Source organism: Helobdella robusta (assembly GCF_000326865.2).
Source record: "Helobdella robusta unplaced genomic scaffold HELROscaffold_31, whole genome shotgun sequence".
Taxonomy (NCBI): domain Eukaryota; kingdom Metazoa; phylum Annelida; class Clitellata; order Rhynchobdellida; family Glossiphoniidae; genus Helobdella; species Helobdella robusta.
Window position 1 is genome coordinate 436,662 of NW_008704544.1, and position 24,699 is coordinate 461,360.

Here is a 24,699-nt window from a genome sequence, read left to right on the forward strand (position 1 = left end):
AGTGAGTTGGAAGACTGCACCGGAGATCCGGAATCCGATACCGATACGGATATCCGGATGCACGTGGAGTAGAGCCGGTTCTTGGTATCGTTTGTGGTTATGTATATCCGACCGGTGTTTCGATTTAGGCGGAAGGAAGTAAAATTACAGGAGTTTCGAACCAGTGGTGGTTGTGAGAAGAGCGACAAAGAGGATGATGATGATGGTGTTGATGATGGTGGTGATGATATTGATGGTGGCGATATTGTTGATGATGGTTGTGATGTTGTTGTTGCTGACAACAACAATGATGGTGGAGTTACACCTGACGACGACGACGATGGCGAATAGATGTTCTGAACAACATCCTGAGATAAAGTTACAAGAGATTCATTCCGCGTAAGATCCGGATCAACCGAATCGAAACAACTAATCGAATCTATCTCGAATCTCAAAAATGCGTTATCGAGAATGTCAATATCTTTGGCTTTTAATCGACCGATGACCGTCTCTGACGGTGTCTGACTTGATATAGTGATGGTATTATTTGTGTTGGTGCGCGATAAACATATGTTGTAGTTTTCAACTGTGACTGCTGAGTCGATCTGGTCTAGGGTTGGAAATGTAAACTCGGGTTTGTTATCGTTTATGTCAATTATTTTCACTATGACAATTGCGGTATCACTGAAAACCGGTTTGGCTATATCAAATACTTTGACGATAAATCGGAACATCTCTTGTTGTTCCCTATCGAGACTGAATCTCAGGCTCAGTAAACCGGTTATTGGATCGAGTTTGATTGGGTTGTGTTCGTCGTTGTGGTGCTTCGTTGATTGAAGTTGCTGTTGTTGTTTTAGTTGTTGATGATAATTGATGTGTTGTTGTTGATGATGTTGTTGTTGATGTTGTTGTTGATGTTGTTGGTGGTAATGATGATGATACGGTTGACTTCCTTGCTGCTGCTGATGTTGTTGTAGGTTATATAGCTGATAATTTTGATTGTATTGTTGCTGATGTTGTTGTTGATGTTGTTGTTGATGTTGTTGTTCTTTTTGTAAAGGATACCCTTGAACGTTATCTGTAAGGTTCTTTCTCAGACTTCCTTCTGAAATTTCAGAACCGCTTCTATTCGTCGAATGATCGGCGTGATAGTTTAGATTCGGATTTCTCGCGTTGAATCGCTGACCGAATAGATGCACGCCGTATCGATGGTTCAAAATTGGAAAGGTGTGGAAAGCAAACCTGAAAACGTTGTAAGCATCGGAATCGTTGTCTTTGGCCCGTAAATATCCGATGACGTCATCTTCTTTGCCGCTCTCGGAAACGGAGAATCGATACTCTCGGTTATCGAAAATCGGTTTCTCGTCGTTGACGTCCTTGATGTGTATCTCAACGGACGCAGAGCCGGTTAGTTTCGGTTCACCTCTATCGACAGCGATGATCGTTGAGCGAAAATTTGTATACTTCTCGCGATCTATCGGTATCTTTGAAGAAACAACACCGGTTTTTTGATCGATGTAAAAGAAGGAATCGACATTACCGAGAAATTTATACTCGAATCGACCGTTGTCGCCAATATCCGAATCGGTGGCGGACAACCGCAAAATGGACGTACCCGGTTCGGCATTCTCCTCGAGCGATCCACTGAAGACCTGCTGGCTGAAGAGAGGCGGACAGTCGTTGACATCGGTGATGTAGATTATCAACCTCTTGAAGGATATTCGCGATGGATTGCCCGAATCCTGGCATTTGATGATGAGATGGTGGTGGGCAGTTGTTTCTCGATCCAGTCTTTTTACAGTTTCAACTCGAAATTCACCGAACGAGACTTGAGTTGAAAGCGCAAAAAACTTTGACTGTTGATCAGATTTTTGATATTTCTTATCTGGGTAAGATGCAGTGTCAAGTAGGTACATGGAGCAATTTGTTTCGCCGTTCTTACCGGCATCTGCATCGTGAACGCGGACGTGAGCAACAAACGTATTCAGCGCAGCGTCTTCAGCCACTTCTGCACGCACAGCCGGTCCGGATTCTACGCTAGCATCAATTCTTGAAAACTGATCTTTGCTGTCGGTGTAGCCTGTCAGGGATTTGCTCTTTTCCATGTAGCCAGTCAGCGTGTGGATTGATATGGTGGGAGCGTTGTCGTTGAGATCATTGATGTTGATGAGCACCGTGGCCTCTGATGTCAGAGGGTCTGAACCATGATCGTGTGCGATGACGACGAGTTGGTGAGATGTCACTCGCTCGTAGTCCAGTTCACCGATAACCGTTATAGAACCGGTTTTATTATCGATACTGAAGATGTTTCCGTGTTGTAGGGTTGTCTGTCCAGAGAACGAATAACCGACTCTACCGTTGTCGCCTAGATCAGGATCTCTGGCTTCCAACCTCGTTATTTGGCTGCCTTGTTTTCGGTTTTCATCAACGTTTATTTCAAACCTGTTGAAAGGGCTGCCGATAAAAGTCGGTCGATTGTCATTCGAATCAAGTACGATTATTTCAATTGACAACATACTCGATGTCTGTGACGATGCAAATGGAGACTGTCTGGATAGGGATGGTTCAAAGTAGGGATGCGACGATGAAATTATCGGGGGAGGATCGATAGCTTGAAGTCTTAAAAAATATTGTGCTATCGATTCTCTATCGAGTTTTTCTTTCAAAACTAATTTAACCTCGGTTATGGTTTCAATTTCATTTTCATCAATTTCAGAATTGTCATTGGCGTTCTCGTCATCGTCATCATCCACCGAGTCGATATCATCGTGGTGCTTAATTTTGATTGTTTTCAAACCGAACGTGTCGGTATTGTCGAATAACTCGTATCTTATGATACCGAACCTAGGGCTGTCCTTATCCGTGGCGGTCGGTAGAACGTAGAGGCTGTTAATGGAGGCAGCTTCGTTTATAGAGATGGTTATTTTTTTATCTCTAAACTCGGGTTTGTTATCGTTCGAGTCAAGTATCCGTATGTTGACTTTTATGAGGTGGTAGTCTAAGTTTTGTTGGAGAGACAGGGGTTGTTGCCGTGCCGAGAAATGTTGTTGCTGTTGATGATGTTGCAGGTGATGTTGATGCAACGGCAGCCCTTGCAGGGCGACGTTCAGTTGGATGCGGCATTTTTTCTTTCCGCGACACCTAGCAATGTTCTCGCGGTCGATTATCGTGGTCGTTGTGATGTGCCCCGTTGTACTGTGCACTTCGAATAGTGTCGATTCAACTTCGTCTGATAATAACAAATACCGCCAATTGTCATTTGTGATGTTTTCGGCAAATTTGTAGTCGGATAACTTACCGATAATTGTACCGACAGTCGTTTCTTCTTCTTGAACAGTGAATGTGACTCGAGGCGGTTCTTTATTTACGTTGTTGTTGTTGTTGATGTTGTTGATGTTTTTGTTGCTGTTGATGTTATATCCGGTAAATTTGTTGTTGTTGTAGACGTTTCTGGATAAAAATTTGTTGTTGTTAGTGGTGCCGCGGCTGATGATTTGCATGCAAAAAGTGGCAGAGCCGTTGAAATAAATTGAATAGAACAGAAGAAATGCGACGAAGCTAATGCTATGAAAAGACAGTTGTACAACTCTTGCTCTAATTTGTGGTTGTTGATGTTGTTGGTGTTTTTGACGTTGTTGTTGCTGCTGTTGCTGCTGCTGCTGTTGTTGTTGTTGATGTTGTTGCCGTTTTTGTTGTTGTTGATGTTTTAGAAGTTGTATTTGCTGCTGTTGTTGTTGATATCGTTGTTGTTGTTGCGGATTAAACATCAGTCTCATTTGTTGCTACAACAAAAAATATAAATAAAATATATTTAGAAAATTCTATCCGACTTAACAAACCTTTCAAATTTATGCAGTTGACAAAGTGTTAATTAGTAAGAACACATAAGAAGAAAAAAACAATTTTTTTCTAAAAAAAATTCTAGACAGTTCATTTTTTTAGAAAAATTTTTTAAAATACGTACAAAAAACATGGTATCACTGTGCGTTATTCCTTACTTTTTGCAAAAAGCCTCTACAAAATGTTGAAAATAATAAGAAAACTGTTGTTATTATTGCTGTTGTTATTATTATTACGTTGTTGTTGTTGTTGATGTTGTTGTTATTGATGTTATTTTTAACTTAAATTCTTTTTTCTCTCAGTTTCTCTTCTTAGCTCTTTAATTAATGGCTGTATGTAATTCCACTCATTCGTCTCCCGCTAAATTCAATAAGATATCATTTCTCTTCCTACTTAAGTAGTATGTAAAAACGTTTCCCTAATGCATCTAGTAATTTGCGTAGTAACAGTAGTAGCAGCAGAGGCAGCAGTAGTAATTGTAGTAGTAGTAGTAGCAGCAGCAGTAATGGTAGTAGTAGTAGTGGTGGTAGTAGTATTGTAGTAGTAGTAGTAGTAGTAGTAGTAGTAGTAGTAGTCGTTGTTGTTGAATGAATGAACGAATGGGTTAAATGAATAAAAAGAAGATAAAAAAAGTAATTTATTCATTTAATAAAATTATTTTCATTCATTTGTCTATTTAGGTTTTTTTTTTCTAACGTAGTACTTCCGGCAAATTCAACAACACTTCCGTCATTCATTGTTATTTCCGGTTAATGATGAATAGGATTTATTCTCTCATCACCATCATCTTCATCATCCTCGCTATTCTCACAGTCATCATCATCATCGTCGTCATCATCATCATCCTTTTCATCATCGTCTTCTTCTTCATACATGCATACACTCATTCATACATTCGTAGCATTAAGCATGTCGCCTTTCCTTATCATAAAATGCCCTTTTATGTGTGTTTGTATGTATACAAGAATGTATATGTGTGTGGTTATTTGTCTGTCTGTCTGTCTGTTTGTATGTTTATTTGTTTTTACATATGTATGTACGAATGAGTGTATGTTTTATTTCTAAAATATACAATCATACATGCATACAAACCAAACCAACCAGCATTGATTTTTAGCTAGTATGAAAAAGTGTTGCACGCAAAGATTGTAGTAGTAGTAATAGTAGTAGTAGTAGCAGCATAGACGACAGCAGCTATTGAAGTAGCTACTGCAGCAGTAGTAATACTGAAAGTAATAGTAAAACCAGTTGCTGCTATTGTTGAGATTAACAGCACATGTTTGGATGAAATGACTTGAAAAAAAATGGCAAAAAGTACAAATCGAAAAACTCTGTCGACAGAATGTTTGTTCATCAGCTGAAGAACAAAACTGGTTGTAGCAGTATTAGTAGTAAATGTACCACTACTACTACTAGTAGTGGTAGTCGCTGTAGTAGTAGAAGTAGCAGTAGTAGCCGTAAAAGTAATATTAGTAGTAGATGAAGCAGCTACACTTGGGGTAGAACAGTAGTAGTTGCAGTAAAAGTAGTAGTAGTAGTTGAAGTCGTAGTAGTAAAAAAAGTAGTAATACCAGTAGAGGTGGCAGCAGACGTTGTTGCTGTGGCCCTGGCTTCACTTTTAAATGTGGTTACTGGTTTTAACGAAAATGTTTGAAATATTCATCGGGCCATAAGTAATATATGTGCGCTAATATAAACTCGGTACACAACTAAGTACATATGTACATACACACACACACCACACACACACGCACGCACGCACATATACACTAAAATATACAAAAATAGATACACACATACATTCATGATGCATCCATGCAACATATTCCAACGCTACACATACATACAATTTTTGTATATCTTTGGTATACATGTTTCGCTCTATAAATACTTTTATTTTTTGTCTTCTGTATAATTTTTTGTATGCATGTTTGTATAATTTTTGTTGTACCTATGTATTATATGTATGTTTTTGTATGTTAGACAATGTAAACTCGTTTTGGTTAATGACGTAGATATGCAAATACATATGACGTCATTATTTTAGTGTATTTTTCTTTTGTTGTATTTTATTTTTGTATCTTTCGTTTGCATGCATATGTGCTTTTATGTTTCCCATGTAGTTCATGTTCAGGTTTTAGATTTATACGTCATCTTGTAAACTCTGGCATTTCAATTTTGAGGTTTTTACGAACATGAATGCATCAAATATTCATAAATTCATCCACTCACATATACAAGCATAAATACAAACATACAGGCATACATACAGACATACATAGATAAACATATTCATACATATTTATCTGGACATACACACATACATTCATCCACATACATTCATAAGCACATACCATTCACACATACATACAAACATACATAGATGAACATACATACACATACATTCATAAACACATACCAACACATATACGTGAACACCTACATACGTAAAGGGTACATTGTACACGGTACCTACCCACTCGCACATTGTAATATTTACGATGACAATTTTTACTAGCGATATATATAAAATTTTTCAGTTTATGTTTGGTACATTTTATTATTATTTGCTTCGGCATTTTATGGTGATGCTATGCATTTAAATCCGTCAAATATATATATAACGCTAGGAAACTTGTCGGTTGTCTGTGTGTTTGTATGTTTGAATATGTGTGTTTGTGTGTGTGTATGGGTGTTTGTATGTGTTTGTATGGGTGTTTGTATGTGTGTATATGGGTGTTTGTATGTGTTTGTATGGGTGTTTGTATGTGTGTTTATGGGTGTTTGTATGTGTGTGTATGGGTGTTTGTGTGTGTATGTATATAAAAACCTGTGTGTATGTAGTATGAACGTATGTATGTTGCGTGTATGTATATATGTATGTGTATGTATGTGTGTATGTATGTATGCGTGTATATATGTATGTATGTGTGTCTGTATGCATGCCTGTATGTATGTATGGTGTGCATGTATGTATGTTTGTATTTGATAAACGCGTTGTTACAAAATTGATTCTTGCTTCTACTTTTTAAGATTGCAAGGAAAATTTTGTTTGTTAGCTGCATTACTGCTATGTTGTTATTGTTGTTGTTGTTGTCGTTGTTGTTGTTGACGCTGACGATGTTGATATTGTTGTTGATGTTGTTTTTGTTGTTATTGTTGATGATGATGATTTGTTGTTGTTGTTGTTGTTGTTGTTGTTGTCAAAAGTTTTTTTTTCTGTTTTCAATTTATATTTTTCTTCAATTTCAGCTGTTGAATTTAGTTTATGCTTTACCTTGCGAGGTTTTTGTTTGACCCGGGCTGATGTTATTTATCTTTTATACCAATGTCTATATCAATATAATACAAATTTATTGTTGTTGTCGTTTGCTGTTACTGTTGTTATCATTCATTTTGTCGTTGTCAACAATCTACTAGCACAATTCTTTCATCTTAAATTCTCGAAATTTTCTTCACACAACTTTCACTCTTTTATTCCTCCCTTTTTTTTCCATCCGTCCATCCACTAATTTTTATGATCACAAAATGACATGTGTGTCAAGCGCTCGTGAAAGAACCAAAAATCACACAAACAAACAAACACATAAAAGCACCCATAGATTAACAAATCGACACAAACACCGACAAACAAACAGACAGACAGACAGTAAGACTAACAAACAAACAGACAGTCAAAGAGACAACGAAGCACACAAACACTCTTGGGCACAGTCAGAATAATTTGTGAGAAAATTGCAGTATGAGCGTACGTAAATCAAAGAATCCCACGCGCGCACACACATGCAAACACACACACACACGCACACAAACATTCATATAGACACACAAACGCACACACACATATTTGCACATACATATAAACACACGTACATGAATTAAAAAGAATTTTGATTAATAGATGAAATATTTTTTACAGCCGATTTTTTTCAAACCGCCTCTCAAATAGAATAACTTTTCATCATGAGAAAATATAAACTTAATTATTTTGAATTTCTCTCCTCTCTCTTTTTCTCTCTATCAAGTTTAAATCAAAATATTTTCAACAAAATTGAATTTTAAATATTTATTTGAAACTTTTTGCACTGTTGGAACATAAGTCATCCAAAAACTCTATTATCATGCATAAAGTATACCGAGTTAATAGTATTCCAAAAATGTCACACACATATTTTGTCAAAAAAATGTTCATTTTAAATTTCAATTTGAAAAACATACAAACATGTATACGTAATACATACACACATACATACATTCGTATGTACACACGCACATATACATACATTCATACATACCTGGATACATACATACAAACATCCGTGTATACAACTGTAAAATTTCAAAAAAAAAATCTATACTACATTGTATATCGCCAAAACACAAACTAAAAATCGATATACAAACAAAACATACAAATGCAAGATATAAAAACATATACAAACTAATACTAGATATTCAAAGAAAAAGTAACCAAAACATGTTTGACAAAAAACAAACAAAAAACACGCCCCAATAATTCAGTCAACATCTGCTTGTGACGTTATATTAACTAGAAATACTTGCTTTTGTTTATTTTCGGCTAGTGAAGTTTTTGTATTTTTCTTGTATTGCTACTGTTTTGTATACTTTATTTATATTGTATTATAATATACATACATACATGTATACATAAACACACACAAACACGCACACACATATACATGTAAGTACATACACATACACACTTATACATACATACATGTATATACGAATAGTTTAGAATGTTTTTTAAATATTTTTCTTTGAAAATTTGAAAAACTGGGAAAGAAATAGAAAAAATAGTTTCCCTTGTATCTGTCTTAGTTTTTTTCATTCGGGTAATCTACTTCACATGCTGTTGAAGGTGCTGTTGTTGTCGTTGTTGTTGATGCTATTTTCAGTGTTGTTGTTGTATTTTTGTTGTTGTTGATGCTATTTTTAGTGTTGTTGTTGTTGTTGTTGTTGTTGTTGTTGTATTTTGGTGTTAACATTTTCAACTTGAAAAAAAAGTTCAGCGAATGAATTCGCGCGTGTTCGATGTACATGCGATGAATAGTGTTGATTTTCTAATAACAACAATAATAACAAGGTAATAAATTATCTGTGCATTTGTTTGTTCGTGTGTGTATTTGTATGTATGCATGTATGTCTGTGCGTATGTAGAAACTCGAACATAACGAACGTTCAGAGGAAGAGTTTCCATCAAGGAGTGTTTCGGCCCTTTTAACTTCCTGACACTCTCGAGCAACAGGGCCACATCCAGAGATCAGTTGGATGTCTCTTGCTGAAAAACTGTGTTGGCGTGCTAGACAGTTCACAAAAAAACATATTACGATGTGAGTTATCTCGACGAGCCAAGTAACACGCTAAGCCGAATTTGGGAGTGTTGAGCCTTACGTATTCACAAGCTCGTCTGTTAACTATTTAAACTCGCATTCCTATTTCTTTCTCCATAACCACATCCAGTAAGAGGCATGTTCGGCTGTATGTCTTTCTATGTTCTTCATACAACTCGATCGTCTTCTACCTGCCAAACCAAAATCCTTCAAAAAGCTGTAGACTAAACAGCTAACAACACCTCTTGCAACAACCTCAACTGCCTACAACAAACACCTTAACCCACGTTGTTCTATCTCACTTACAAGCTCTTCATACTTGGCTGTTTTTGTAGCCTGACTTGCTGCTATATTAGCCCCATACGGTGCAGACTGTTAGACTAAAATATGTATGTATGTATGTATGTATGTATGTATGTATGTATGTATGTATGTATGTATGTATGTATGTATGTATGTATGTATGTATGTATGTATGTATGTATGTATGTATGTATGTATGTATGTATGTATGTATGTATGTATGTATGTATGTATGTATGTATGGTATGTATGTATGGGTGTATCGTTTCGTTTCGTTTCGTATGTATGTATATGTATGTATGTTTGATGTATGTTCGTCTCCCTCCTTCTCTGATTATCATGAAGACGGATGACAAAAATAATTATGACTGAGGTGTCTTTGACGATGATGATGATTAACAATAGTAATATTACTAACAACAATAACAACAATAATTACATAAGAACAACAACAAATACACTAAGTCTCTGCAACTGTTTTAGCTACTACTACTACTGCTTCTACTACTGCTACTACTACTACTACTAATAATAATAATAATAATAATAATAATAATATTATTATTAATACGCTAAATGTTGAGGCGAATGATGATTGGTTGCCGAAATAAAGGACGAAGCCACTTAAACGTTGATGATGAGGACGACGACGATGATGATGATGACGACGACGATGATGATGATGACGACGATGACGATGATGATGCTGATGATTAAGATAACTACAAAAGGGCAACAACACTAGCAGTAATAATAGCAACAACCCATCATCATCATCATGACAAACAATAACATCATCATTTACAACAACAACAACAACGTCAACAACAACGTCAACAACAGCTATAACATTAACAACAACTACGTCATCATCATCAAAAACATCATCATCAAGACAAACAATAACATCATCATTTACAACAACAACAACGTCAACAACAACTATAACATTAACAACAACTACGACAACGACAACAGCAACAAAAATAACAACAAAATCAACAAAGACAACAATAATAATATCAACAACAACAAAATGGAAAAAGGCTTGCTTGCTTGGCATTTGAGCGAGGTGGAAAAGAATATTTTTTCGGTAATTATTATTATTATTATTATTATTATTATTGTTATTTTTATTGTTAATATTCCTGCAATTATTGTTGTAGCTTTTGAGGTTGCTACCACTGCTGCTGCTGCTTTTGTAGCTATTATTATTAGTAGTAGTAGTAGTATTATTGGATTAGACTCAATCACAAAAACAACAACATCAACAAAAATGACATCTTCAACAACAACATTAACAAAAACGACGTCATCAATGTCATCCACAACAACAACAACAACAACAACAACAACAACAAAATATAATTATAATTGGTTTCTCTGAAATTACTTTGGGCGAATGACTGCTAGCAAAAAATTCTTTTTATTATTCCTATTATTATTATTATCATTATTTTCACAATAGTATTACTAGCAGCAGCAGTAGAAGCAGCAGTAATAGCAGCAGCAGCAGTAGTAGTAGTTGTAGTTGTAGTAGTAATACTGTCTCTTTGTTTTATGATTCTAGTTTTTTTCCTGTATATATGCTTCGGTTTTGCTAAAATTTTTATTATTTCTCATGTAATAACTTTTCGTGTTTTTATTATGAAAAATTATAAATAAAAATAATTATAATATTATTATTATTATGATTATTATTATTGTTGTTGTTGTTGTTGTTTTACACATCCTGCATCTTTATATCAACGTTAGCCGAAATAAAATGTTTATTTGGCGATTGTTAAGTGCATTTCTTGCGTTAGTGTTGTTTACGACGAAGTTGTTGTTGTTGTTGTTGTTGATGATGTTGTTGTTGTGGAAACTTTTGTTGCTGATATTGTTGTGGAGACTTTTGTTGCTGATGTTGTTGTTGAAACTGTTGCAGTTGTTGATGTTGTTGTTAATATTATTGATGTTGTTGTGGAAGCTGTCGTTGTTGATGTTGTTGTTAAAACTGTTGCTGTTGTTGTTGTTGAATTAGTTGTTGTTGTTTACTTTCCTATTTAATTTCCCTAGTGCTCGCCATATTTTTGTCCTTTGCTGGGTGCATCGTACGTTGACAATTACAAGAAAAAAAATTAACAACAAAAACCGCAACAGCATTAAAAACATCAACAACAACAACTAATTCAACAACAACAACAGCAACAAAAGAGCAAGATCAAAAAAGAAATGACACTGACTAAAATTTTCTCGCTTTTGATCTTAAGACAATGACGGGGTGGGGAAATTTTTACTACAAAAATTTTAATTGCAATAACCACCATACCTCTATTATCACAACAGCAGCAGCAGCAACAACATCTGCGACGTCCTCACCAACCACAATTACAACAACATCATCATCAACAACAACAACATCATCATCAACAACAACAGTTTTCAAATGTCAAAAGAGTGTTATAAATTAATTAATTAAAAATGGCCAAAAAAAAACTTTAAAAACGCACCCTACTAAAAAATTGAGCGTTTGCACGAAACGGAAATAAAAATATAAACAAAAAGATAAACAAAGAAACACAATAAATAACAAAGAACTAAAAACCGGAAAATTATAAACAAAGACGAAATTTTCAACGAAATAATACGCATACAAGATTTTGTCAACAGACAAATAAAAAGACAAACATTAAAATATAAAACAGCTAAAAAAACAAAGACTGAACAACAAAGACTGAACAACAAAGACAACAAATAAACACAAGATGAGCCCAAACAAACAAACATCTTGAGGCTGAAAAATATGCAAAAATCAATATACAAATACAAAAACACAAAACTTTTCAAACAAAATTACACAAAATTATACAAAAAAAACAATACAAAACAAAAATAAACTATATCATTTTCTCGAAATTACGCTGTCAACTCAGTTTCTGTAGCGTGGTTTATCGCGAGTCGTTTATATTATAACAACAACAGAAAACAACAACAACAATAATAATTAAAATCATAATTATTTATATTATTGTTATTATTATTGTTATTATTATTGTTATTATTTCAACGGTATTCACGACAATGTCAGCAGTACTAGCAATGAAAAAGTATCACCACTTTTTCAATGCTATTTATTGTTCATCAGTGTTATAAAATATAACCTATAATTATAAGAATTAAAAAAAAGAATAACAATAATAATAATAATAAATAATAATAATATATAAATAATAATAATAATAATATATAAAAATAATAATAATCTTCAGCAGATGGCGGGTAATAAAACAGGTTGCAGAAGGGATGTCAATTTCGTTCAGCATCAATTTTTCATCCTTCCACTCACATATCCTTCTTTTTCTTTTTCTTTCTCTCTCTCTCTCTCTCTCTTTTTCTTTGTCTCTCTCTTTGTCTCTTTTTAGCTCTCTTTTTTTTCTTTTTTGTTTTTATTGCTTTATCTCTCTCTTTCTCTCTCTCTCTCTTTCTACTTTTTCTTTTTTTATTTGTTTATAAAAAATGAATGAATGAATGACTAAATGACGAACAAACAAATAAATGAATGAATGAATGATAGATGGATAGATAAATTTATTGAATGATAGATGGATGAATAAATTTGAAATGACCTAAGAATGGATGAATTAATTGATTGATGGATAGTGCGCGTTCTGACAGATTGATTATTTGCTTGGAAGATGGATGGATTGAATGATTGAACGAATAAATGAATGAATGATAGATAGAGGAATAGATGGATAGATAGATAGATTGATTGATAGATGGATGGATGGATGGATTGATTGATAGATTGATGGATAAATTGATTGATTGATGGGTGAATTTGTTTTAAAAAGAATTGATTGAATGATTGATAGTTGATAGCATCAAAAAAACACTCACATATTTTGGTGGATAAATTTTTAATAAATAAGCAAAGAGATGGGCAGGTTGATTACAACCTAATAAAAAAGAACGTGCTATAAAAATTGCCGAAAAGATATTGAAATATACCCGTTCTAAGATTAGAAACATATCAGGAAAAATAATTAAATTGTTAGAATGCATCGAAAAATGAACTGAAATAATTGAATCCAGTCATTTGTTTAACATGAGAAAAATTTATAAACACATTCAGGCGGTTAGTTATTCAATTTTAAAAATTATCTCAAACAAATGTGGCAGCCGTTATATCATCTCTTATATTTTTTTTCTCTCTCTGTCTCTCTCTCTGTCTTTCTCTCTCTCTCTGTCTCTCTTTCTTTTTTTAGGCATTTTGGTATTTTTCCCGCTTTTTTCTTCCAGTTCAATCAGAATCACATTTTTGTCCTGAGCACAGAGAGAAAAAGAGAAAAAGAAAGAGGAAAAAGAAGAAGAGATACAAACACACAAACAAACAAACACACACACATATATACATAAAAAGAGAGAGAGACAGACAAAGAAAGCGAGTGAGAAAAAGAGAGAAAAGAATAAAAGACAGACAGACAGACAGACAGACCGCCCGCGAAGTGACAAAATGTTCTCAGCGAAATGCGAAACCAATCATGCTGTTCTCAAGCTAATTCATCAAAATCTCTATTTCAACATACATGCATACGCAGACATACATACATTTATACACACATACAAACACACATACATACATAAATTTATACATACATGCATACGTAAAAACAAACAAACAAACAGAGCAAAACAAAAACAATTGAAAGAAAAAAGAAAATTGAAAACATTGCTTAATCTACCGTTGGAATACAGCCGGCCAACCAATAAACGCCCTTATACAAAAATAAAATCTTCCATTTAAGCGAGCTCGATGTAAAAAAATACATAGAATACAAAAAAAATACAAAAGAAATATACAAAAAATGAATACAAATAAAAAATGTATATATGCCGATAAATACCGTATAAATAGGCTCATGTTTGCCTGTAGAAAATTCGCATACCCCCCATAAGCGGCACGTGTTTAAGATGGATAAATTGTTTGTATGTGTCTGTTGTTTGTATGTTTGTTTGTATAATTGTTCGTTTGTTTGTATGTATGTTTGCTTGTCTTTTTATTTGTGTTGTTGTATGTTCTTATGGTTTTGTTGCACGGTTGTCTAACATACATTTGCTGGCATAAAATTTTAATTTTCCAATTCCTTTAATTCTTTCTCTTGTCTTCCAACTTTAATTTTCTCTCTTTTCCTTTTTTTCTTTTAAACATACAAACACACAGACAAATTTACACAAACACACACATACACAAACACACACACACACACATACACAGACATCAAAACACAGACGTCTGAAACATCAAAGAAAAATATGGATGGAAAAATAATGGCAGAAAAAAAAATTATTTTCTGAAATCTCCCACTAACATCAATCGACCGTTAAATAAAAATCTCTTTTCATGTAAAACGCATTAGCGGTTTTACATCAAAAATGTTCCACCTTCGATGTACAATCGTACTTAGAAGGTGCACTTGTTTCAAGTACACATGTACACACGTTCATACATACACACACAGTCAGGATTGGCCTACAATTATGCACAACATACGATTGTGCACATATATACACAAATATATACATGTGTGTGTGTGTGTGTGTGTGTGTGTGTGTGTGTGTGTGTGTGTGTGTGTGTTTGCAAGTATGAAAAAATAAGAAAAAGTAAGAAAATAAGAGAGAGAAAGAAAAAAAGAACAAGAAATAAAGGAAGAGAGAAAGAGAGAGAGAGAAAAAGAGAGAGAAAAAGCGAGACTGAACAAAACTGAAATTTCGTGAAAGATATTTTTTAGTCAATACAAAATTGGATTCAGCGAAATTTTGAACATATTTGGCCAGATGAGTAGCGGTGTCTTATTTCTCATTTATTGATCTTAAATTTTATTTTGAGGAACTGCTAAAAATTTAATTTCGTTCCATGTTAGTTTGTTCGTTTGATTCTTTGATTGATTGTTAAATTATTCGATCTATATAAACTCCAAATCTACCGAACCATTGGCTTGAAATTTTGACTATAAAAAGATTCTTTGGTGTGGGTATGAGTTTATCTTCCTCTGTATAGGTCTGTAGAACGGAGAGGGATGTCCAACAGGATTCTGGACTGGAAAACTATCAAACTGCATGGCTGTTGTTGTGTAAATTTCAATACTCCAAGTTTAATAAGTGAAATCGACACCAACACATCAGAACGTACACACACACACACACACATACACACATACACACATAAAAATCATACAAGCATACATACATACATACATACATACAAACATACATACATACAAATATACAAATATACAAACATTCGTACAAACATACATACATACATACATACATACATACATACATACATACATACATACATACATACATAATAAGAACAAACATAGAAATATGGATGAATTCACTGTAATCTTGGTTTGGATAACATACAACTATACAAACAAACAAACATATATACAAACATACAGACATACATACATACAAATATACAAATGCACAAACACGCATACATACAAATATACAAACATACAACTTTTGAAATGCACTGAGCAACAGGCAAGCATGTTTATGCTGTTTAGATGTTTTATTCTAATAAGGTCCTTGGTGTCAAGCTGGGATATCGGTGATGATGATGATGATGATGTTGTTGTTGTTGATAATGATGATGATGTTGTTGGTGATGGTGTTGTCGTTGATGATGATGATTATAGTAGTGATGATGATGATGGTGAAAATGATGATGATGATAGTAAAAGCAGGATGATTACATTGATTTTTCAAGTTTTAATAAGTTACCAAGTTTAATTTATACAAATCTAGTTAGTTGGTGAGTTGTTTAGTTGTTGTTGTTGTTGTTTTGTTGTTGTTGTTGTCGCCATTAATAAATATGACGGCCATATTGATGACGTAAACATTAATCATGTGCCATCCATTCTATAAAGCTACATTAAGATTAAAAACCGACCGTATCTGTATGTATGTATGTATGTGTGTATGTGTGTGTGTGTGTGTGTGTGTGTGTGTGTGTGTGTGAATGTGTGTGTACGTATGTATGTATGTATATACGTATGTATAAATTTGTTTTTCTTCCTAGATACATGCACACATTTCTACATACATACATACACATACACATACATACATATAAACATACAGATACACACCGACAAACACACACAAGTAGCAGCATCAGCAGCTTCAACATCGTCGTCGTCGTCGTCATATATCATTAATGATAGCCAGTTGTGAGGTTTGATTTAGTAGGTATGCCGTGAATTGTTTTTTTAATATTTGTAATTTTTCCGTATCGTAATTTTTTATCTTTGTTATTAATTATCTTTTGTCTGCGTCATTCTGTGTAATTAATCATATTTTTTTAAAAGAATTCTTTCTCGATAAATTTATTATCTTCTTGTTAGCATCTCCGCAAATTCAATTTTTCATATTTGAAAAAACTAAATTTAACCTAATAAAATGTTGTTGCTTTCTTTAGTAGGATTGCTTACGTCATAGTTGCGTCATCAACTTTCACTCACTGACTGGAATGTTATCTGTGGTACAATTTTAGCATTGCCACAAGGAAGATGATGATGACGGTGATGAGGACGATGATGATGACGATGAGTAAGATGTTGACAATCATCGTCATCATTATCGTCATCGTCGTCGTCGTCATCTTCTTCATCATCATCATCATCTTCTTCATCATTATCATCATCGTCGTCGTCATCATCATCTTCTTCATCATCATCGTCGTCGTCATCATCATCATCGTCATCATCATGGTGGTCAGTACAAACACTGGCAATCAACAACATCACCGAGTTGCATTAAAACCAAATTTATGTACAAGTCCAAGCCACAGTGATGACGATGATGACGATGACGACGATGATGATGATGATGACGATGATGATGATGGTGATGATGATGATGATAATTGACGGTTGTGATGATGATGAATTATGTACAGAGGAGCATTACAGAGCGGCATTATTTTAAATAACTTTGTAATTTCTATTTTCCTCTCTCTCTCTCTTTCTCTCTTTTCCTTTTTCTCTTTCTCCCTCTCTTTTTTCCTCTTTCGCTGTTTCTTTTTCTCTCTCTCTCTCTCTCATTCTTGCTCTCTCTCTTCATTTTTTAATTTTATCTCTTTCAGCATCATGACGTCAAACCATGCATCACAATTCGCTCACGTGGTTTGAACTTTGTCCTCTGTTGAACATCCTTAAATGAAAGTTTTGTATGTATGTATGTATGTATGTATGTATGTATGTATGTATGTATGTATGTATGTATGTATGTATGTATGTATGTATATATGTTTGTTTGTTTGTTTGTTTTTTAACAAAACCATCCATTGTCATATGAACAGATTGTTTAACAAATAAATAATTGAAGGAAGGAATGACTGAAAAAAAAGAACGAATGAACAAAAGAGCAAATGAAAAAGGATTGAATGAATGAATAAATGAATAAATGAAAGAATAAATGAATGCGTTACTTAACGACTAAATGAATGAATTAAATGATTGATCGCCAAAATAAAAGAATAAAATAAAAAACAAATAAATTATCAGTTGAATTGACAGCTTAAGTAATTGATGGATTAGAAAATGAATGAATGTATGAATAAATGAATGAATAAGTAAATAATGTGATGAATAGATGGATGGATGGTAAAAAAGAATGAATGATAGACAAGATGGATGATTGAATTAACAAAAAAGCAGTCGAACGGTCAAGCAAACAAATAAATGAACGAATGAACGAACAAACAAATGAACGAACAAACAAATGAACGAACAAACGAAAGAACAAACAAACAAACAAACGAACGAACAAACAAATGAATTGGTGAATCGATGGATGGTTAGACAAAAAAAATAGTTTTTTTTTTTTTAAATTGTTGAAATTTTTTTTATTCTCCGTACTCTGAAGGAGTTATATTGGACTCCTTTGCAAATTTGTTTTTATAAAATTTCTTTCTTTCTACTTTCCTCTCTCTTTTTTCTCTCTCTCTCTTTTTCTCTCTCTTTCTCTCTCTCTCTCTCTCTCTCTTTCTTACTCTCTTCTCTCTTCTTTTTCATTTTCTCTCACTCTTATTTTCCTCTTACTTCAGTTTCTTTTTATAATTTAAAAAAATACATTCCTTTATTTATTAGTTACCTTGAGCGCTTTTTCTGTCAATAAAAACAACAACAACACCAAAAACAACGACAACAACAAAAACAACAACAACAAAAATAATAATAATGATAATTAAGATAATGATGACGATAACGAAGACGGCTGTGATGGCACACTTCAATGTAATCTAATTAGTCCGTTGAAGGAGTTTTTCTTATGTAAAGTAAATAAAGGAAAGTATTTTGTTCGTGAGTTTCACTGCTTCATTAATTATAATTCATTCATTCATTCATTCATTTGTTCGTTCGTTCGTTCGTTCGTTTGTTCGTTCATTCGTTCGTTCATTTTTTCAATTACATTTTTATTTTTTTACATTTTCAAATAATTTTACTGCGATTTTTTGAAGATGCCTTGCCTTGCCTGGCATAATGGCGGGAATCGAATATGAAGATTAGCAATCAGGTTTTATGGGGCGCGCCGATTGTATACGCTTCCTGCATCTGCCATCGTTACGGTTGGTATTGTTGTTGTTGCTGTTGTTGTTGATGTTGTTGTTGCTGATGTTGATGTTGATGTTGTTGTTGGTGATGATGACGATGGTGATGCAGAAGACGATGAAGAAGTTAATATTAGTATTCCTGAAGCTTCCATCACCTTAAATTATTTTATTTTTCCCAGAAAAAAATGTTTTCATTTCGCTTTTTGATTCTATAAAAATTGTATACAAATAGTTTTTTGTCCATTTTACTTTTTCATATTTCATTCATTTTTTCATTTATTGGTTTAACAATTAAAAAATAGAAGTGAATGGAAAGAGAGAGAGAGAGAGAGAGAGAGAGAGAGAGAGAGAGAAAAGAGAATTTTTATTTGTTTTTCTTCATTTCTATGTTTTTATTTTTCTCTCTATCTCTCTCTTTCGTTCCTTTTCTCTCTCTTTCTTTTTTTACTTTTATCTTTCTTTCCTCTTTCTCTCCCTTTCTCTCTCTCTCTCTCTCTCTCTTTCTCTCTTCCTCCACATCTATCTCTCGGTAATTTCGTAATGTTGGCTAAGACAACGATAATTTCATTAATAGATCACTTTCTTACTTTCTCTCACTCTCTATCACTTTCCTTTCCTCTCACTTCCTCTTTCTTTTTCTCTCACTATCTCATTCTTTGTTTTTGTTATTTTGTTTTCTTCTTATCTACCCATCTATCTATCTTTTTTTTTCAGTTTTACTCTCTTTACACTCCTTCTTCTCTCTCTACACTCCCTCACTTCACTCCCTCACTTTTATTGGTTTTTTTTATTTCTCTCTCTACTTTTACTAATTTCATATAATCTCTTTCTTTCATTTTTTATCTTTTTATATTTCTCTCTCTTTTTCTCTATCTCTTCCACTCTTCCTTCTCCATATCTCTTTGCATCGCTCCATCAATTTATTCCAGTTAATGCTCTATTATTCAATTCCAGAACCCAGGCACTCCTTCCGTATCGCAGTTATGATGATGATGACGAAGACGACGATGATGATGATGATGAAGAAGATGATGGTGATGATGAGGATAGTGACGACAATGATGATGATGACAGTGATGGTGACGATGATGATGATGATGATGATGATAATGATGATGATGATGGTGATGATGATGATACTGACGATGATGATGATGATGTGTTAGAAATGGTCAAGTTATAATCATGAAAAATTACATGTTTTGGACGAAGATGGTGATGACGAAGAAGAGAGCGTCCATAATAATTAAGAGATAGAGAGAGAGAGAGAGAGAGAGAGAGAGAGGAGAAAAGATAGAGCATTTGTAAGTGCATGTATGTGTGTGCGTGTTTATGTGTGTACGTGTGTATGTACATTCGCGTACATATATTATTAGATCACTTTCGACTGCTGGCTTTATGTGGTCTAATGAAACGAGATCTGAATAAATAAAACGTGTGTGGGTGTGTGTATATGTGTGCGCGTACGTGTGTGTGTGTGTATTCGATGTATATACCGCGTACCTACACACACGTATACAGATTTTGACTGCATTTTTGTGAATGAAGAACTGGTTCACAGATGTGACTTCATGTGGGCAAAACGTCCAATTCTAGACCGCCATTGACAATCCCAGATTCTGTGGGTTCCATCTCCATTCTTTCAGCACTCTGCTCAACTTTAGCGCAGAATGTACTCGGATGCAGTCCATACTTTTTCCAGTTTTTCTTCAGACTGTCCGATGCTGACCTGTCTTGGAATTCTTGCAACCACCGGGCAGACAACTAGCCCTGACCAGCAAAACTGGTCTTGGAGCAGCAGAAGGGCTGGAAGTTCATCATCCCCTACACCACATCCGGCTAAAATTGTGGGTACTAGTCACACACGTACACATGCCAGTACACACACACAAACGTACACACATTCACGTACACACACACGTACACAACACGCACACACAAACACACGTACACACACAAACACACGTACACACACAAACACACGTACACACACAAACGTACACACACTCACGTACACACACACGTACACAACACGCACACACGTACACACACGCATACACGTACATAGGCAAATATAGGGCGCAGTCATCATTTGATAGTTCTTATCAAATGTTGCATACGCACATCCTATGTCGTGAATGACTCTATCTATCATTCTCTTCTTCTCTCTACAGCGTTTTTCTCTTCTTTTTCTCATTTTTTACTCTCTTCTTTCTATTTTTTTTCTCTATTTCTTCTTATTATTTATCCTTTCATCATTCTTTTCTCTCTCTCTTTTTCTTTTTCTCATTCTCTCTCTTTATCTTAAACTCTTTCGCAATATATATCCTCCTTGTTCTTTCTCCCTCTTTTTCTATCTCCTCCTCATTTTTTGTCTTTTTTTCATTTCTTATCTCTTTCTACCTCTTTTTCTCTTTCTTTCTTTCTTTCTTTCTTCTGTCCCATCTATCTATCTTCTATTCTGTACCTCTTTTCATTTTTTCTGATAGATTATCAGCATAGATATTAACACAATGGTTTTCTCTCAATTTGTTTTTGCACAAACACACACACACAAACACAAACACACACACAAACACACACACACATACACACAAACACACACACACACACATACACATGCAAACACACACGCGCGCTCACACACACACACAAACACATGCTTGGAAAGCCACTAATACTTTTTAATCATAGTTCAATCGAGTTGGTAGATAATAAAATAGCTATGAAATCCTTCTCCGTGTTTACAAAGTTGTCACCGAAGTTGTTGCTGCTGTATGTAGTTGTCGTAATTTTAATTGATGTAACTGCAATTTTATTTGTTGCTGTTATTGTTGTTGCTGCTATTGTTGTTGTTGCATAGTTATTGATGTAATTGTCGTTGTTGTGAAAAAGCTTTTAATGTTTTTGTGTTTGTTGTCATTTTGTTGCTGTCAATTCGTCATTATTTGTCGATGTATTTTTGCTGTTGTTACTGTTACAGTTGTTGTTTTTTTATTACCATTGATGTTATTGTCATTGTTATTGTTGTTGTTGTTGCTGTTATTGTTATTGTTATTGTTGTTGCATCTTAGTTTGCAGACAGTCTTGAAAAGATAGCCGTAGATCCATTTAAAATTGTTATTGCCCGAGAATGTTGTCGAGAAAATTGCCAGCAATTGTTTGTCGCTGCAGTAGTAGTACTAGCAGCAGCAGCAGCAGCAGCAGCAGCAGCAGTAGTAGTAGTAGTAGTATGAGTAGTAGTGGTAGTAGCAGTAGCAGTGGTAGTAGTAGAAATAGTGAAAGTAGATGGATAAAAAATTTCTTCCCCATGTATTATGTACATCCTTGTACATTCCTGAAAAAAAATGTCGGTACATGCCTAAATGAGGAAAATTCCTAATCGCATACCGGCTGAAATTATGTAAATCCGTGATATAAAAATAAAATAGGTACATCTCTTAGTGTTATGTACATCCCTAAAAACTCCGGCCAGTACATGGGGTTTTTCATTATGTTTTTTATTGTTAGTAGTTTTGTTATTGTATGTGTCTGTGTTGGTATGTGTGTGTGTACGTGAGTGTGAAAGTGTGTATGCATTTGTGTATGTATGCGTGTATGTATTTGTGTATGTGTGTGTGTGTGTGAGTGTGAAAGTATGTGTGTATGTGTGTATGTATGTGTGTATGTATTTATGTATATGTATGTATGTATGTGTGTGTGTGTGTGTGTGTGTGTGTGATTTTTTGCCTTTTCTCTTTTCATCTAACACTCTTTCTTCCTTCTTCTCCTTCACTGTTTTTTTCTATATCTAACTTCTTTTTTTTTAGTTTTCTTTTTTTATGTTTTTTTCTCTCTTTCTCTCTCTCTCTCTCTTTCTCTCTCTTTCTCTCTACTATTTTCACCAAAAAAACATCACTGCGGAGTAGCAATGAAATATGGCGTGGTCTGTGTTTTTACGTTTACTGTAATGGTCTGCCTATACTTTCAATTAGGCGATAGAGATAGAGAGAGAGAGAGAGAGAGAGAGAGAGAGAGAGAGAGAGAGAGAGAGAGAGAGAAAGATGAAATACAAGAGAAAAGATGAATGAGAGAGGAAAAATCACAAAAGAGGAAAAAATGAAAGAAAAAAGAGGGAGAGAAAGAAAGAACTAAGGGTAAAAAAAAGAAGAAGAAAAAGAAGAAGAAGAAAAAGAAGAAGAAGAAAAAGAAGAAGAAGAAGAGAGAATTAGAGAAATTCAAACGAGATTAAAATAGGAAGTTGTATGAAAAGAAAATGAATTAGTTACATACGCCTGAATGAAATATAATAAGGAGGAAGAAAGAAAGAAGAACTGAAAAAGAGATTTGATGAAAGAATAAAGGAAAGGGCCAATAAAAATTTGTAGCAAGGTAGAAGAAATCAAACTAAATGAACGAACGAACAAATAGCTGAATGAATGAATGAAAGAATGATAGAATGACAGAATAAATGAACGAGCAAAGGAACGAATCAATAAATGAATAGAAAGCGGAAAAGAAGATGAAAAGAACGGAAGAGGAACAAATAAAAGAATGAAATGTTTAATTAGAACATGAAAAGAATTCCTTAGTATAAATTGCTTTAAAGTGCATCTCAGCCTAATACAACCACGTAAACACACTGTACACATCTCATGTATGCAGACGTATGCATACGCATACACAAGCATACAAACACACACAAACATATACAATAAAAATCATGAAACATACAACTATATACACAAATGCATAAACACATCCATGTACGTACATTCATTCGCAGATACAATGACAAATGTCTGGCATAAAGTATATTATATACAAATAGCCTTCTCATAGCGTACACACACAGTGTACACACACACACACACAGCGTACACACACATAGCGTACACACAAAACAGCGTACACACACACACATCAGTGTACACACGCACATACACATATGAAAATTAATAGGTGTTGACACGATAAGTCGCATGCCAGTTTCTTTGATGATCTCCTCACTATTTTAACTTTATTTATTTATTTATTCATTTATTTGTTCATTCTTACGTTTGTCATTCGTTCGTTCGTTCGTTTGCTCGTTCATTCAGTCATTTATGCTCACGTGTGTATACTTATATGTGTATAAATGTATGTATGTGTGTTTGTGTGTGTGTGTGTTTGTATGTGTGTGTGAGTGTCAGCAGATCTACAAGAAGCCAAATACTCAAGCCAACGATAGCAGACAGCAGCATTTAATATTTATGAGATAGAGATTCAGGCGTTTATAAGTAAAAAAAATTCTAATTATTCAAAAAAACACTTCGAAAAAACTTTTTTTCGATAAGAAGTAAAAAAATAAAACTCAGAAAAACGCGGAAAAATGTAAAAATCTTGAAATATTCAAAAAGAAAAAAAGGTTGACCGAAATTGGCTCAAAAATAATTAAACTGACACAATATACACATACACACACGCGCGCGCGCGCACGCACACACTCGTACACATACGCACAGAGAGGTAATGAAAATTTAATTTTTGATTTGACAAGAAGCAAATCTCTATGTGTTTGTGCTCTGGTTGTGTTGGTGTGTTTTTTAGTTTTACAAAAAAATGGAAAAATTACTAAATAAAATATATTTT

The 24,699-nt window shown here is 34.1% G+C and overlaps 1 protein-coding gene across 1 annotated transcript; it reads right to left on the reverse strand.

The window, feature by feature from the left end:
• Nucleotides 1-596: 596 nt before the first annotated feature.
• Nucleotides 597-2,903, reverse strand: HELRODRAFT_82104 (hypothetical protein; the record flags this gene model as incomplete). Its single annotated transcript, XM_009022259.1, has 4 exons — nt 597-821; nt 1,230-1,859; nt 2,016-2,525; nt 2,649-2,903. Coding segments are annotated over 4 exons (1,620 nt in total), but the record flags the coding sequence as incomplete, so codon positions are not given.
• Nucleotides 2,904-24,699: the final 21,796 nt, after the last annotated feature.